Below are 18,299 nucleotides of genomic sequence, written 5' to 3'. Positions count from 1 at the left end.
CTAGGGTGGTTTTGTTTTGTTGCTGTTTTTGCATTACAGAGATTCTCCTTTTATGTATTTATTGGGGAAGCTGGCCTTTTTACAATACTTCTAACTGTGTGTAATCAGCACTGTAGAAATTTATGTTATACACACACACACACACACACACACACCAAAATGATTTTTAGAACTGTGCAGCCTGAGCACAGTTAAGAAAAAGAGGTGAAATCGGCCTCCTTAAGAAAAAGAGGTCAGAATAATAGGCCAATATTTATGTGGACTGTCCACAAATCAAGATTGCTTCTTTAGGTTCTCAGATTTTAACCTAGCTCAAGGTTGTCATTTGAACTAACCAGATCAATCGCATTTTTATTTTTCAGTCCATGAAAAATACGATTTGAGAGCCCTCTTGCCTCAAAATGGCAATTAGACATAGCGTTTTGGCGACTGCAACCTTGATTTAAGAAGCCATTTGGCCCCTAAACTTCAAATGTTGAAGATAGTGCAGTATAAAATTATTATTTTTTAATTTGCGGAATACAGATAGGTATTCAAGGTCGTGGGCTATTCTTCTACACAGTTCTGCACGACGTATTGTTGTGAACAGGGATTTTCGACTGACAAATAGGAAAGATGGGGAAAGGGAGAGGTTTCTTTGTGTTGCGGAAGAGATGAGAGTTTGTTTGTCTCAAATTAGAATGACTATAAATGAGATCGACTAGGCGGCCCTGCCTTCCAAGAGACGGGAAAATGTGTGCATCAATGTGCATTGCACAGTGGCACAGTGTCAGAACTGTAAAATCATACGTTATATTTTTTCAGGAAACGCGTCCACAATGTCTGGGCGCTCTGTGGTCTCCTTCAGCGCTGTGGATGCCTGCCTTTCGTCTCTGAAAACCTGCCAGTCCAACATAAGTACCGGAATGGACATTGCTACAACTGTTGCTCTGGACCTTGTGGAAAGTAAAAGTGAGTTGTGGGTTTGTTTTGTCTTTTTGGAGTGGCTATCATTTGTGCTGTCCCTTTATTTTCTTTAACCCAGCCAGGTGGGCGGGGTATAAATAATAAAATTATTACTATTATTATTATATTCCACTTTGGTCAGACCACATCTGGAATATTGTATCCAATTCTGGGCACCACAATTTAAGAAGTATGTTGACAAGCTGGAAGGTGTGCAGAGAAGGGCAGCCAAGATGATCAGGGGTCTGGAAACTAAGCCTGATGAGGAATGGTTGAAGGAGCTGGGTATGTTTAGCCTGGAAAAGAGGAGACAGAGAGGAGATAAGAAAACCATCTTCAAATATCTGAAGGGCTCTCATATGGAAGATGAGCAAGCTTGTTTTCTTCTGCACTGGAAGGTAGAACTCGAACCAGTGGCTTCAAGTTGCAGGGAAAGGAGATTCAGACTAAACGCTCGAAAAAACTTTGTCAGTAAGAGCTGTTCAGCAGTGGAACAGACTCAGTTGGGAAGTTGTGGAATCACCTTCCTTGGAGGTTTTTAAGCAGAGGTTGGATGGCCATTTGTCATGGATGCTGTAGTTGAGATTCCTGGGTTGGACTAGATGACCCTTGGGTTCCTTCCAACTCGAAGATTCTATGATTATAAAGCTTTAGTTGAGTGTTAGAATGCAAATGAGGCCCTGGATAAACGTTCGGTGGCTCCAAACAGCAGTAGCTGTTTAGCTTTGTTAAAGTGCACTGCAAAGAAGTCGTAGTGTTCCCTCCTGACACGCAAATTCTCCCCCATCCATTGTGAATTGCATTTTGAATGACAAATCAGAACCAGACATAAATGTGATCAGGCTTTTGTGCTGCAAAATGCAAGCTCAGTTCTGATTAAGGCTGGGCGATACCGGGTTTTCAACATTGCGCTATACACCACCAGCTAAACATCGCAATATATCATGATGTCTGATAAAAGGATGCAGCTTTGTAGAGGCATTGGCTGGTGTCACAGTTTTCCCCACATTGCGGTTTTTGCATAGCACACATGCAGCATGATTTGCGGTATATTGCCAAGTCAAAAATTATGAAACCAATATCGTGATAAGGACTTCAGATCGGTTTTCGACAATATATCGCCCAGCCCAAACACACACCGTGATTCATGATATATTGCCAGGTGAAAAAATTATGAAACCGATAATCGCCATAAGGACTTCAAACTGGTTTTGGATGATATATCAATATATCGCCCAGCCTTCGTTCTGATGTAGCTCTCCCTGGTGTTTCTATGTTCAAAATAACTGTTTCTCACTGGGCATGGGTATTTAAGCTTCTAAGGGTTCGTCATTGTGTAGAAAGATGCCCACTTGCATTGAAAAGTCAGAATGCTGGGTGCACAGAACTGACTGTCACTGTGCGTTGAGATTAGGCTTGTGTGCTTTTGACTAGCTGTCAGTGGACCCCCAGATGGATAGGGGAGACTGTCTATGGAGGTTTTGGGGACCTGCCCAGGGAGGGTTTGCCAGGGCATGAAAACATCCTTCAGTGGTATCTTGGTTCTCAAACATAATCTGTTCCGGAAGTCTGTTCCAAAACCAAGGTGCACTTTCCCATAGAAAGTAATCGAAAATGGATGAATCGGTTCCAGACTTTTAAAAATAACCCTTAAAACAGCAATTTAACATGAATTTTACTAACGGGACCAATGATCCATAAAATGAAAGCAATAAACAATGTATTGCAGCCACACAGTCAATCCATCAGTAGCTGAACTGGGTTCCACACAGTCACAAAAACAAAGCAAAAAGAGCCGCAAAAACAAAAACTCAAAATAAATAGCAAAAACAGACAGACCTCAGCGTAACACTCAAAACGGAAGCGTGGCACTCAAATCGGAAGCGTTCAGCTTCCAAAAACAGTTCGCAGACTGGAACATTTACTTCTGGGTTTGCAGTGTTTGGGTTCCAAGTTGTTCGAGTACAGAGGCGTTTGAGAACCAAGGTACCACTGTACACAGTTTCCCTAATGTGCATCGTACTGGGACAGTTTGGCTATCAATGGGAGTTGGTCGGGTTGGTCAGAGTTCCTGGGGAACAACAGCAGGAGAGGGATATTATGCTTGCGGGAAACTTGTAGGATAGCCCAACCTTAAGTTGGGCCCGAACACAGCCCTCCAAGCCTTTCCCCAGGCCATGGACTTTGATTCACGTCTTCCTTGAGCATTTTTGCCTGGCTGGAACGTGCCCTTTAACTTTGATAAAGACTTGTGCTTGGCTTATGCTGCGGTCTGGTTGGACGCGGAGAAATGGTGGGAGGAAGCTGGGGAGACCCCAAGGGAAGAAGGCTCGGAGCCTGGGCATTGGTGGATGGCGACGAGCGGTTAGAGGAAGAAGATGGGGAGGAGGAGGTGTCGGAAGCTGAAGAGGTAACAGGGCTTAGTGAGCGGGGAGAGTCTGTGGCAGAGAGAAGTCTGGAATCAGAGACAGAAGCTGAAGCAGGAGAGTGGGAGGAGGGAGGCCAAGAGGCTGAGGTGAGTCCGACTGCTGAAAAGTCACAGGGGTTGGTCAGAATAAAGGACAGTCATACCTCGGCTCCTGAATGCCTTGGGAGTCAAACATTCCTGCTCCTGAACGATCAAAAACTGGAAGTGAGTGTTCTGGTTTTCGAACGTTCTTTCGGAAGCCGAACATTTGACAGTGCTTCCGCGGGTTCCGATTGGCTGCAGGAGCTTCCTGCAGCCAATCGGAAGCTGTGTTTTGGAAGTCGAACGGACTTCCAGAACAGATTCTGTTCGGCTTCTGAGGTACGACTGTATACACTTTTAGAGTTACTTCTGCTAAATGAGCCATCATAGGGCAGTGAAAATTAGTCTCCCGCAGGGTGGATTTGATTCAAATTGATTTAAATCATGGTTTAAATCATGATATATATCAGTAGTTGGTAAGACTTGATTTAAATCAGTGTTTCTTTTTAACCGAAAGACTCATTATGGCTGGTATAATCTTAATATTTACAACCAGATGAAGGTTTCATTTTTGGAATAATAAATTTTCAGAGTACTTTTTACAGTTACCGTATATTTCGCCCTATAGGACGCACTATAGGTCGTTAAGAGTCGTCAACAGGCTCATCACAGCTATCTGCCAATCACCCATTCCCACCACCCTTCTGAGTAATACCCCTCCCCACCTTCTCACTATATAGAAGGGTCTGGAAACTTCTGTTTCAGTGTATCTGAAGAAGTGTGCATGCACACGAAAGCTCATACCAAGAACTAACTTAGTTGGTCTTTAAGGTGCTACTGGAAGGAATTTTTTTTGTTGTAACTTAAATAGAAAAGTATCTTTAGAAAGATTTTTTCCTCCAAAAGCATTTTATTTTAGAAATCTGATTTAAATTAAAAAAAACTGATTTTTAAAAATAAATTAACTGAAAAAAATATTGATTTTTATCCACCCTGGTCTCCTGGGCCTTTTAGACTCTCATTTCCATGTACTATCTGAAACCAAAGGGGCGGTTTTTGCCTGATGTGACGTATTTTGGCATCCTTTTCCACTCATCTACTCCACTAATAATGTGAGTCTGAGAAGAGGGAACCATCTTAGAATGGAAACCACTTTTCAGAGCCTTTTTGAGTAAAGGGCAAGAAAGAAATGCTGCAAATCGAAAAATATGAATGGATAATAAAAGTTCCTTTCTTTTTCCAAGTCATCTTTACGTATTGGTTTCTTTTAATTTACATTCATAGAATCACATTATAACATCTCAGTTCTCCTGCGGCTAAACATGTATTTCTAAATAATAATGAAGAAAACGTAAACAAAAATTTGTGCTTAATCGCTTGATTTGTTTGCACTCCTTTTATACTTGACTTCCCTCCCCTTCTTACTTGGGTCCTATGTTTTACTTATTTGAATGCCTCTCTTAGCACGTCTATGAGTTTGTTTTCCTGTTTTCCCACTATATTTTAGTATTTTTTCTTACAGAAGTTATTCTAAACCAGTCAAAATTTCAATTTCCCCGTGATAGTCTTTCAAATATCGTTTGACTATGTTCCAATCTTCTTTAAATTTTTGTTTTGTTTGATCTCTTATCTGCCCAGTCAACTTGTCCATCTCTGCGTACTCCATTAATTTGGTCAACCAAGAGTCTAATAAAAGTTTCTGTACATTCTGAGGCAAGGTAAAGAAGCTGCGGGGCAGATTTTCTTTTTTCTTTAAAATTACTGTAAGTGTTTCTGTGCGTTTTGAGAGGAGGTAAAGAAACTGGAAGCGATATATTATGGTAGAGCACTAGAGGGAGCCCTTGCCAAAGTTAATCTCCATGGACATCGAAGAACCCAAGTCACTTTGAAATTAAAAAAATTAATCAGTGCTTTTTTTCAGGGGGTAGTCGAGGCAGTCATGCGCACCTATTTTTCCGGGGGCGGAAGCATTTCATTTTAGAACTGTGTGCCCAAGATAGTAGTTTTCAGTTGAAGTGACGTGTCGCCTGCTTCTTAATTGATTAATCAACGAGTTTAAATTCAAATGCATTTCCATATTATAAAGCCTTTGTTTTTCATTTAGCTATACGAAGTGTGAGCAAATTTTATTTTTAAGCAAGCAACTCCACTATTTGCTGTTAGTAACAGAGCCTTTCATATTTTCTGTTTCAGACCCTGTTACAATTAGACGCCAGAGAATGAAAACGAACCTAATAGCCCCATTTTAAACTTCCCCCATCCCAAATAAAATTTAAAAGTTTTGGTTGTTTAGGGCCGCAAGCCTCGCAGCATTCACAATCCTAGACTCGGAAGGAAGTTCTATTGAGTTTAACATGATTTATTTCCAGAAACATGACTAGAGTGTCACCCTAAATATACTAATACTAACAAACATATAAACACCACCACGGTTCTCCATGATAGCCTAGACTGAATTGTAGTGCGTAAAGGTAAAAGGACCCCTGACCGTTAAGTCCAGTCGTGGCCGACTCTGGGGTTGCGGTGCTCATCTCGCTTTATTGGCCGAGGGAGCCGGTGTACAGCTTCTGGGTCATGTGGCCAGCATGACTAAGCCACTTCTGGAGAACCAGAGCAGCGCACAGAAACGCCGTTTACCTTCCCACCAGAGTGGTACCTATTTATCTACTTGTACTTTGACATGCTTTTGAACTGCTAGGTTGGCAGGAGCAGGGACTGAGCAACGGGAGCTCACCCCATCGCAGGGGATTCGAACCGCCGACCTTCTGATGGGCGAGCCCTAGGCTCTGTGGTTTAGATACTTAGCAAGGATTAAAGTTGTGTGTCATGAAGTTGTGTGTCATGAAAAACGCTCATTTCCGTGGCAAATATGTCGCACAGCTCCCCCCCTTGTCTTAAATAAACCCCTTTTGTTGCTCGTTTTTTTGGGGGGGGCGGTGTTGCTGTTGTGGATTACTATTTAAGATAGTTCGCACCTTTCTGATCTTAGAGAATTTGGAGCAGTCCACGTCTGTAAGATACACAATAAAGTACAGTAATTTACAAAAATAAATCGATTCAATAAAGCGATTAAAAAACAATACTATCCGAACCAGCAGCCAATCACATTTTTTTTAAAAAACAAACCAACAAGTCACAGAATAACACGTGAAAAGCCTATTGAAATAAAAGAAAATGCTTCTGTTAATAATAGCGTGAGGGGGAACGTCAAAAACTGTTGTTGGACTCCTTGCTTTGAGTCAACTACGCTCTTTGTGTGTGTCTCTGTATCTGTGTGTTGTGTTTGTATATATATTACTTACACACACACAAATAATATATTTAGCTTTGTGTGAAAATGGCTAATTAATAGCAACGACCCACCCTGCCACCACCCTAGTTTCCAAGAGGAAGGCAGTTAGCAAGATTTAAGAAGCCGAACCAGCTGGAACAAATTAACTGAAAACACAGCTGACGTGTGTGTTCGGTCTGGAGATTCCTTTATGTAAATATTACGCCTCTCTAGCCCTCCCTGTGTTAGTCACTGTCCTTTGTGTAAATCCTTCCAGAAGGGGGGGGGCATACCAGGGTCTCTCTCTCTCTCTCTCTCCCCCCCCACCCCACAGCCATGATCTGGTATTTTTAACCGCAGCAGTCTATGCAAATGTTGATGCCTACTGAACAGACCCAAAGGGAGGAAAACAATGTTGTGCTTTGAAAATTGTTCCGCCTGCACAAGTGTGTCTGCTTCTTGGAAAGATTGCTGCCTGACCCCCGTCCCCAGTGTGCTGTTCTTGGGGGTGTCCCAACCCTCCAGAGCGCATTTGTGGGTGGCGCATGGGGGAAGAGGAATCGCGGAAGCCCTGTTGCACAAGGACCCCTGACCATTAGATCCAGTCGTGGCCGACTCTGGGGTTGCGGTGCTCATCTTGCTTTATTGGCCGAGGGAGCCGGCGTACAGCTTCCGGGTCATGTGGCCAGCATGACTAAGCCACTTCTGGCGAACCAGAGCAGCGCATGGAAATGCCGTTTACCTTCCCGCCGGAGCGGTACCTATTTATCTGCTTGCACTTTGACGTGCTTTTGAACTGCTAGGTTGGCAGGAGCTGGGACCGAACAATGAGAGCTCACCCCGCCGCGGGGATTCAAACCGCCAACCTTCCGATCGGCAAGTCCTATGCTCTGGTTTAACCCACAGCGCCACCTGCGTCCCGATCGTTGCACAATTATTATTGTTATTTATTAAATTTGTTCACTGCCTTCCATTCTATCCTCCCAGGGTTGTCCACAACTATCAGAACTCCTTGCACTGGCTTCTACTGGCGGGGCAACTTAATAATAATTTTTTATTTATACCCCGCCCTTTCTGGTTCAAAAACTGGGCTCACGGCAGCTAACAACAAATTTAAAACACTTAATTGTAAAAGCAGCATAAAATACAGTATAAAAACATGAATGACAATAAAATTCAAAATTCAGAAATTCATTTAAGGGAAATAAGCATTAGATAATCCCCAGGGCTAGCTGGCTGAATTGGTCCTACTTGGGCCAACGAGGAGGCCAGGGGAGAATTAGCTGTGGGGTCTCAGAGCAGGTGATCTTCATAAAAGGGGAGGGGGAGGGAAGAAAAGGGAAATAAAAAATCGGGCTGAATTCGAACTAAAGGCCAGGCGGAATAGCTGCGTTTTACAGGCCTGACAGAAGGAGATTAAATCCTGCAGGGCCCTGGTCTCATGGGACAGAGCATTCCACCAGGTTGGAGCCATCACTGAGAAGGCCCTGGCCTTGGCGGAGGATAGTCTGACTTCCTTAGTACCCAGGACCTTTAAACTATGGTTCATGAACTCTGCGATTCCGTTGTGAATCTTCCATGTCTCATTGATCTATGCCCAGGTATGGGGAAGCTGAATTCTTGGGACTCTCTTCAGGCCACATTTCTCACCAGCTGCCCTGTGAACAACCCTTGAGTGTTTTTGCTTGGTTTGAATGTGTCCTTGATCTCTTATTACTGCTTCTTGCTTGCTTGGGTGTAGACTGGAGAGGGATTTGTGTCACAACAGCCTCGGTCCAGTATACCTGAAGGAGCGCCTCCACCCCCATCATTCTCCCCGGACACTGAGGTCCAGTGCCGAGGGCCTTCTGGCGGTTCCCTCGCTGTGAGAAGTGAAGCTACAGAGAACCAGGCAGAGGGCCTTCTCAGTAGTGGCACCCACCCTGTGAAACACCCTCCCACCAGATGTCAAAGAGAAGAACAACTACCAGACTTCTAGAAGACATCTGAATACAGCCCTGTTTAGGGAAGCTTTTAATGTTTAACAGACTACTGCATTTTAATACTCAGTTGGAAGCCGCCCAGTGGCTGGGGAGACTCAGCCAGATGGGTGGGGTATAAATAATAAATTATTATTATTATTATTATTATTATTATTATTATTATTATTATTACTACTACTACTACTACTACTACTGTGTGAAGCAACAAGCCTGCTGTACAAAGGTAAAATTAACTAGAAGAGAATGGGACTGGTGATTTGGGCCCTAATTTGCTTTAAGGACTTCTCCTTATAAAGATTTCTGTTTCTTTGGAGATTTTGGCTGTGTGCAAACATCATAATCAATTAAGGTTTATTATGACAGGAATGAAGACCCTAGTCTTTCCTTGGGGGTCATGTGTCCCCTCTCCTCAGACAGTGCAGTTTCAGTGCAGTTTCCGGCATTGCATCCAAACCTTAAAATGTGGTTAGTAAACCGTGGTCTGAGATTAACTTGTTTTAACCAAACCATAGTTAAGACTAACAAGGGTTAGTTGGGTTTGCACAACACAGCAAGTTGTGGCTAATAAAAAAATCCCAAAGGGAGCTTCTAAACTGTTCTTCGTGGTAGTACTAGACAACGGGAATGGGGGAGGCTAGGTTTCTGGTAAACAATGGTTCTGTTATATAGCAAAATCCATTTTTTAAGAAATAATAAATAAACTCCTGAAATCTGTGAATACAGTTGTACCTTGGATCCTGAACACTTTGGTACTCATACGTTTTGGCTCCTGAAACGCCGCAAACCCGGAAGTGACTATTTCGGTTTGTGAATGTTCTTTGGAACCCGAACGTCTGACGGGGCTTCTATGGCTTCCGATTGGCTGCAGGAAGCTCCTGCAGCCAATCGAAAGCTGCGCTTTGGTTTCCGAACGTTTTGGAAGTTGAACGGACTTCCAGAATGGATTCCATTTTGCTTCCAAGGTATGATTGTACTGCCCTGTGTGGCTAAGTTATAAAAGGCTTATTCTTACTCTTAATCTTGTTTAGAAGCATTCTTATTCTCAGCTATCCTTGCATGAATAAATGTGACAGTTGAATTGTTGCTCGTCTCGCAGATCAGGTTGAAGTCCCTTTTGACTTTGTCCTCATTCTGGTTCTGCCAGTGACTCATTTTCGTACCCTCAAGGGAAGTCGCTTAATATTCTCCATGCCTCTTGCTTCCCATCTGAAAAATCAGAACCCTCCCTTTACCTGTGGTTTCATCGACGCTTGCTAGAATTCTGTTGGTTCCTGTATGTGCATTCAGTTCAATTCAGGGTTTCTTCCTGCCAGATTTTAGCGCCTGATAAACTTCCTACATTGTTTGCTTGAAGTGCTCCTGTTAGTAAGCACTATTCAGTTAACAGAGAGAAGCAACTTCTAAATTTTCATTCGCCCCTTATTATGAATAATAATCTTTATTAGTTACAAAATGCCTCTTAAAAAGCAAGAACAATTATTCTCCTGATTCTTGCTGTCCCCAGGAGCAGTTGGTCCAATAATATAGTTGACATCACCTGGCACAAAGGACATCTCAGGTGTGCTGAGGGGCTGAGGAATGATTCTGCAACCTCAAAAGATTCCCACAGCAGAGCAATGGGTCCTTCTAAGAATGCTCACGGTATATTAACGCAAACAGCCTTTATGTGAAATCCTCACAGAAGCTTATTAGAGGAGTTCAGACAACCTGCCTCATGCATTAAAACTAGGCTCCCCATTTTGTGTTGTTATGGGAAACAGCCGTAGCCGTAGCTCAGTGGCGCAAGGGACGTGGGTGGTGCTGTGGTCTAAACTGTTGAGCCTTTTGGGCTTGCCGATCGAAAGGTCGGCTGTTTGAATCCCCGCGATGGGGTGAGCTCCTGTTGCTCTGTCCCAGCTCCTGCCAACCTAGCAGTTTGAAAGCATACAAGTGCAAGTAGATAAATAGGTACCGCTCTGGCGGGAAGGTAAATGGCCTTTCTGTGCGCTCTGGCTTCCGTCCTATTGCACCAGTAGTGGTTTAGTCATGCTGGCCACATGACTCGGAAAGTTGTCTGTGGACAAACGCCGGCTCCCTCGGCCTGAAAAGCAAGATGAGCGCCGCAACCCCATAGTCGCCCTAGACTGGACTTAACCGTCCAGGGTTCATTTACCTTTACCTTAGCGGTGGCAGTACATCTGCCTTGCATGCAGATAGTCCCAGTAATAATTCTCATAATTTCTAGGCAGGGGCTGTGAAAACCCTCTGTCTGAAATCCTTGATTGCTGCTAGGAATGAACTTACAAATGCAAAACTTTCTGCAGAAAAATAAAGCAATGAGAAAGGTTTTTGTTTATAGAGTTGCCAGGAAGGGCTAGATTTATGTGCATGAAATGGCAGGAGGTACATTGTTCCCCTGTTGGTTTAGCTCCGCTTTCTTCTCTTTTCGTAGCTAACAGAAAGGGACAGGCCAGGCTCTGGAGAAGGAGAGAATTACCTCTGTCCCAGCCTGGCTTCTGTGTTCAGTAAATGTTCAATATGAGGTTGCTTTTGGGTTCTCGTCTCACTTTTCTGCCACACGATGGCACACTTTCCATCTTCCAGTTTCAGCTTTTGTCCAAAACAGTCATTGACTAGTACCTGTTGCTGCTATAAAAGATAAATTCATCATATTCTTGAAGCATTCCCCTGCTTTTCCTGCCCAGTGCTACGAAAAGGCTAGCTCGTCAATTAGATTTAGTGGTCCATATGGATGCTGCTTCCAGATTCTTACATCAGATGGGATGAATGGTCGGAAGTGGAAGTTCCGAGAGTCCCGTAAAATGCAAAGTTTTTAAACATTTAGAATGCTACCCATCTATTTTGCTCCCCACTGGTAAAAAAATTAAAATTTTGAGTATGTAAACATGTATGCATAGCATGGGAGAGCAGTAAGCAATAACTGCATGCAGCACAAAAAAAGTGTATTAAAAGTTATTTCTTGTGATTCTTCTCTTGGGACACATTTCTGCACCTGCCTCTTTACTGTGCAATAGCATGTTTACCCTGGCATTTCTGTCTCATAAGGTTTGTGTTTCACCTTGGGCAGTACAGTGGTACCTCGGGTTACAGACGCTTCAGGTTACAGACTCTGCTAACCCAGAAATAGTACTTCAGGTTAAGAACTTGGCTTCAGGATGAGAACAGAAATCGCGCAGCAGCGGCGCAGCAGCAGCGGGAGGCCCCATTAGCTAAAGTGGTACATCAGGTTAAGAAGAATAGTTTCAGGTTAAGAACAGACCTCCGGAAAGAATTAAGTTCTTAACCCGAGGTACCACTGGAGTACATATTCCCACAGTGCATTTGAGGGTGGCATTTCAGCAGCCCACTATGTGCATTTGCCGGTATGTCTGTAACTTAGGCGTATCCATTCATGCACGCATGTCAACAAATGCTCCCACAGTAGGATGAAGTGTGCTGCTGCAGTACTGCCCCGCACCCTGAACTTACAAAATGTGTGTATTTAGTTGGTGGGGGGTAGCCAGTGTAGTGTTCCCCCCTACTAGTGTTTGCTGGACTACAACTCCCATCATCCCTGACAATTAGCCATGCAGGTTGGGGCTGATGGGAATCGGAGTCCAGCAACACCTGCCAGGCATTTCCTTGGCTGTCCCTTTATTACACCAATGCCCACAGCAGAAAGTGCAAAATGAAAGTGCATGCAAACTTTCTGAGAACCAGTACTATATCAGCTGTCCTCCTGCCATCCCATAATTTACTTTCCTGGCCCTGCCTTTTATCCCGGGGGATGGGGGAGGCAGCAGAGATATTACCACGGCTTTCCCGTTCTTCGGACTCCAGTGATGCTGTGCCAGATACCATTCTGCTGTGTGCGGGTTTATGCCGGATTAGAGGAGATGAATAAGGAAATGGATAAAGTCTGTAATGTGCCGAGGTGCTTAGCTTTGCATTCAGGAGTACGTTCCCCTGTTGCTAAAAAAACCCCTCTGCCCTTGTTTTAATTATAACTCCATTCCCTTCTGCAACGAGGCGCGGGTGTGCCCTGAGATAATATAAAGGACGTACTTCACCAAACTCATTAGTTTTTCAAGGCATCTCATGGGTAAAAACTTGACCTTGTTAAATCTGAATCAGGCTTTCTGTGACAGTATGTGGGAGTAATTCTTCATCCAGTCTTATTAGTTTCAAGGCTACTTGGGAGCAATAATGCATAATGGAGGAGATAGATGCCTGACAGGGAGATTTCCCCAGCCTCCTTGGCCTGGAGGGTGTTGGCTGGCCTCTGGTGGGAAGACACCAACATAGATAACTTCTTTTTCTCGATCTCATTCATGCATGGACTGGGGGTCTTGAGTGTATGGTTAGGACCCTAGCTACTGTTGCCCTGCCTGTAATCAGTCTGGAAAAGGAGCCTTGTAGGGCTGGGCGATATATTGATATATCGTCCCAAACCGATTTGAAGTCAGTGTTGTGATAATGGTTTCATAATTTCATCAGACCTGGCAACATATTGTGGATCCTGGTGCATGTGTCTGTGTGCTATGCAAAAATCACAATGTGGGGAAGACCGCGAAGTCGGCTGATGCCTCCCATGATATATTGGTATACAGTGGTACCTCGGGTTAAGTACTTAATTCGTTCCGGAGGTCCGTTCTTAACCTGAAACTGTTCTTAACCTGAAGCACCACTTTAGCTAATGGGGCCTCCTGCTGCTGCCGCGCTGACAGAGCATGATTTCTGTTCTCATCCTGAAGCAAAGTTCTTAACCCGAGCTCCTATTTATGGGTTAGCAGAGTCTGTAACCTGAAGCATATGTAACCCAAGGTAATCACAATGTTTAGTTGGTGATAGATCCAGTGTGGTGTAGTGGTTAAGAGTGGTAGACTCGTAATCTGGGAAACTGGGTTCGCTTTCCCGCTCCTCCACATGCAGCTGCTGGGAGACTTTGGGATAGTCACACTTCTTTGAAGTCTCTCAGCCCCACTCACCTCGCAGAGTGTTTGTTGTGGGAGAGGAAGGGAAAGGAGAATGTTAGCTGCTTTGAGACTCCTTCGTGTAGTGATAAAGCAGGATATCAAATCCAAACTCTGCTTCATCACAATGTTGAAAACCTGATATTGCCCATCCCTAGATCATAGCTTAGCGGTAGAACACATGGCATGCATGCAGAAGATCCTTGGTGTCTCCAGTTAAAGAAACGTCCAGGTAGCAGATGACTGGAAAGATTGTGTTTCTGAGATGCCGAAGACTGCCAGACACAGTAGACAGTTCTGGCTGGGAGTACAGCCAGGTATAAGGGTATATATACAACCTGGTATAAGGGCAGTTTCTTGGGAACATCAAGGCAATCAATGGGGAGTCTGAGAGGAGCTTTGTCCTTGCCTGAGGGACAGTAAATCACATAGTTCAGAGCTGGAGCTAACTCTTTATTAGAGAAAACACACAATCTTCACAGACTTGGCTGGGTTTCAGGACTAATGAGCATAGCAGCTCATGCCCTGTAGGTCCTACAAAATGAAAAAGGTTGCTGAGACTAAAAGTCCCTGCTTCCCCACAGCCATCTGTCTTCTCCTTTCCAAGGCTTCTTTCAAGCAATAGGAGACTGCACCTGTTTTAAGCTAACTTGTCCTTTGCGCTTTTCATGCCTCTTCTGGTTCTGGGAGACAAGTGGTGAAGGGTGTTTGTCGTGGCAGGAGGGGGAGACACCTGCAGCTTTTCACCAGGCGGACTCATCTCTGCCTCTTGGCCGCCCTCATCCCTTTCTCCTCCTTCATTCTTCTGCCTCTGATTCTTCTTTCTGTCACAGACTCTCCCAACTCATGGAGCCCTGTTACCCCCTTCAGTTTCCAACACCTCCTCTTCCAAGTCTTCTTCCTGTGATCATTGTCCCACCACTATCTCCGGGGCTTTGAACCTTCTTCCTTTGGTGGTTCCCCAGCTGGTTTGACCCACCATTCATCTGCATCCAACCAGTCCATGATTGGTTCCTCAGACTGAGAAGCCAGGTGATTGTCGACCATTATACAACCAAGTGGAATCCTGTTGGGATGGCCAACAGGCTGATCTCCAGATGTTGTTGGACTACAACTCCCATTGGCCACAGCCAGCACTGCCACTAGTTGGAGATGATGGGATTTGTAGTTCAGCAATATCTGGAGGGCACCGCCTTGGCTGGCCCTGGTCTTGGATAGCAGAAGCTATTCCGTGCTGAGAAAGCCAAGCCATGCTGGGTTATCCTGTCCCATGGCTATACCCCCTGATTTTTCTTGCAGTAGAGATGTCTTCTGAGAAATCTCTATGTGGGACAAGAAGCTACAGTTAGAACTGGATATGGAACAACTGATTGGTTCAAAATTGGGAAAGGAGTATGACAAGGCTGTATATTGTCTCCCTGCTGATTTAATTTATATTCAGAATTCATCGTGCGAAACGCTGGGCTGGGTGAATCCCAAGCCGGAATTAAGATTGCCGGAAGAAATATCAACAACCTCTGATATGCAGATGGCACAACCTTGATGGCAGAAAGTGAGGAGGAATTAAAGAACCTTTTAATGAGGGTGAAAGAGGAGAGAGCAAAATATGGTCTGAAGCTCAACATCAAAAAACTAATATCATGGCCACTGGGCCCTTCACCTCCTGGCAAATAGAAGGGGAAGAAATGGAGGCAGTGAGAGATTTTACTTTCTTGGGCTCCATGATCACTGCAGATGGTGACAGCAGCCACAAAATTAAAAGACGCCTGCTTCTTGGGAGAAAAGCAATGACAAACCAAGACAGCATCTTAAAAAGCAGAGACATTGCCTTGCCAACAAAGGTCCGTATAGTTAAAGCTATGGTTTTCCCAGTAGAGATGTATGGAAGTGAGAGCTGGACCGTAAAGAAGGCTGATCGCCGAAGAATGGATGCTTTTGAATTATGGTGCTGGAGGAGACTCTTGAGAGTTCCATGGACTACAAGAAGATCAAACCTCTCCATTCTGAAGGAAATCAGCCCTGAGTGCTCACTGGAAGGACAGATTGTGAAGCTGAGGCTCCAGTACTTTGACCACCTCATGAGAAGAGAAGACTCCCTGGAAAAGACCCTGATGTTGGGAAAGATGGAGGGCACAAGGAGAAGGGGATGACAGAGGACAAGATGGTTGGATAGTGTTCTTGAAGCTACTAACATGAGTTTGACCAAACTGTGGGAGGCAATGGAAGACAGGAGTGCCTGGCATGCTCTGGTCCATGGGGTCACGAAGAGTCGGATACGACTAAATGACTAAACAACAACAAAAGCACTGCTGGTTGAAGGAATAGGGACTGGTCTTTAGAAAGAGATGAAGATGGATGTTGGCTTGGGAAATCCTTCGCATTGTTCCCTCTTTTCTCCTCCTCGCTCAGAAGAGTGGCCAAGAAATGCTAGGGGCTTTAAAAATAAAATATGAAGGCCCTATGTTTTAATTGTGCATCTGTGCCCCATGGGTTTGCAAGCTTAGGCCCCTATTTAGAAAACGGAATAAAGCAGAGAACACAATAAATCTTCTAGTGGGGGGTAAAGTGAACTTATGCTGTTAAAACTCAGATGAAAACAATACTAAACATCTCCTAACGACTGAAGGGTGCTGTTATTATGAAATGGTTTATAATTAACCTCTATAAGTCTTATTTAATTGTGTTGCGAGAGACTAAAGCAGGTTTTAAATCGGTTATTATGCAGCCCAGCGAGATAAATAACACAAACAGTTCGATGAGTGGGCAATAACCCTTAAGGAAAATGATATTCGCAGGGGATGGGAGCTTGCTTCAGGTGTACAAAGAGAGTAAGCGAAACCAGGCCTCAGCCAGGGATCTGATGCAGCAGGCAGACTTGGATAACATTCTCACTTATTGGTTAAGCTCTCCTTAAACCAAACTGTTTTGGAGGAAAGCCTGGCTTTGCAAGAGGTTTAAGTGGGGGACTTTGACCCTGGTGCAAAGTAAGTGAGGGTCAGAGTCAGACTCAAGCAGGTGAGGCCAAAGAGTCTTCTGGAGGAATTGGCTTGGACGGAAAAGTTGGCTTAAGGCCTGGTGTGTCTCCATTGTCTTGTAAGCTCAGCTGATGCTTTCCTCTGACCTAGAAGGCACCTTCGACCCACAGAGTCTACTCTGTGTGACCAGAGTGTTGGTGATACAAAAGGCAGGATATTTCTGCTCAGTGGAATAGGAATGGCTTTGCATAGTGCAGGGGAACATTATTATTATTATTATTAATTAATTAATTAATTAATTATTTGTACCCCGCCCATCTGGTTGGGTTTCTGGCTGCTGTCTTCATTTGTAGTCTTGAGTCACATGGTTTTTGTATAATTTAGCTGAAATGATTATGTTGCGGGGCTCAGAGTGCAATTCACTGGTCACCTGCATGTCTGAGTAGTTACAGAAGCATACCTAGAAGGGGCTTTGTGGGCCGCCTGGTCTGATGGTGGGCACCAGAAGACTTCCTTCAATTTAAATCACACCAAACAGTTTTGTCTTTAGTTGTCTGTATGTAACAAGCAAACAAAAAACATGGAGGAAAAATGACATTTCACTGCACACCTGGACAAATTGTTCACATGGTTTGGAAGTGTTCCCCAATATTTATCGGTAGGGTTTGTAAGGGGAAGGTGGGGCTTGTCAACCTAGGAAGGTAGCCCACCTAGAAGAAGGAAAACTCTGATCTCTGCTGCCTTGCGGGATATCTTGATGATGATGATTAATACCCCACCCATCTGGCTGGGTTTCCCCAGCCACTCTGGGCGGTTTCCAACAAAATATTAAAATACAGTAATCCATTAAACATTAAAAGCTTCCCTGAAAAGGGCTGCCTTCAGATGTCTTCTAAATGTCTGGTAGTTGTTTTTCTCTTTGACATCTGATGGGAGGGCGTTCCGCAGGGCGGGTGCCACTACTGAGAAGGCCCTCTGCCTGGTTCCCTGTAATCTCACTTCTCGCAGTGAGGGAACCACCAGAAGGTCCTCAGCGCTGGACCTCAGCATCCGGGCACAACAATGGGAGTGGAGATGCTCCTTTAGGTATACAGGACCGAGGCTGTTTAGGGCTTTGAAGGTCAACACCAACACTTTGAATTGTGCTCGGAAACGACTTCAATTCCCAACATCGCCAGTTAAAATAGGTCTGCAAGAGGACCACTGTCTCAGGGAGCTACTGCCAGTCAGAATGGACAGTAGTGGATTAAACACTGATCCATTGTAAGCATACAGTGGTACCTCAGGTTAAGTACTTAATTCGTTCCGGAGGTCCGTTTTTAACCTGAAACTGTTCTTAACTCGAAGCACCACTTTAGCTAATGGGGCCTCCCACTGCTGTCGCACCACCGGAGCATGATTTCTGTTCTCATCCTGAAGCAAAGTTCTTAACCCGAGGTACTATTTCTGGGTTAGCGGGGTCTGTAACCTGAAGCGTATGTAACCTGAGGTACCACTGTACGTCCGCTTACTGTATGTAGAACTTGCTATCAGTTTGTAATCATGTCCTGGCAGCTGTTCTCGATGCGATAATAGCCAGCTGAATTCAGTAGCCGCAATCAAGAGTGCCCGACAAATATGTGCAAACATCTGGGGGAGCCCAGGCAGATGGGCAGGGTATAAATAATAAATTATTATTATAAATTTTTATTATCTGGGTAACATTGGAAAAAACCCGCCTATGAT

General features: G+C 44.3%; 1 protein-coding gene across 3 annotated transcripts in view; it reads left to right on the top strand.

The window, feature by feature from the left end:
• The window catches only part of NSMCE2 (NSE2 (MMS21) homolog, SMC5-SMC6 complex SUMO ligase), a 193,492-nt gene that overhangs the window by 872 nt on the left and 174,321 nt on the right, over positions 1-18,299 (top strand). For all 3 annotated transcript variants that reach the window (XM_081919034.1, XM_081919032.1, XM_081919033.1), the window contains exon 2: positions 805-951. In XM_081919034.1, coding sequence (XP_081775160.1) covers positions 819-951 — 133 coding nt within the window. In that variant the 5' untranslated portion in view covers positions 805-818. The remainder of the gene's footprint in view (positions 1-804; positions 952-18,299) is intronic.

Source organism: Podarcis melisellensis, assembly GCF_964234715.1.
Source record: "Podarcis melisellensis genome assembly, chromosome: 7".
In the NCBI taxonomy this organism is placed as follows: domain Eukaryota; kingdom Metazoa; phylum Chordata; class Lepidosauria; order Squamata; family Lacertidae; genus Podarcis; species Podarcis melisellensis.
This window is presented reverse-complemented; position numbering and strand designations above follow the sequence as displayed.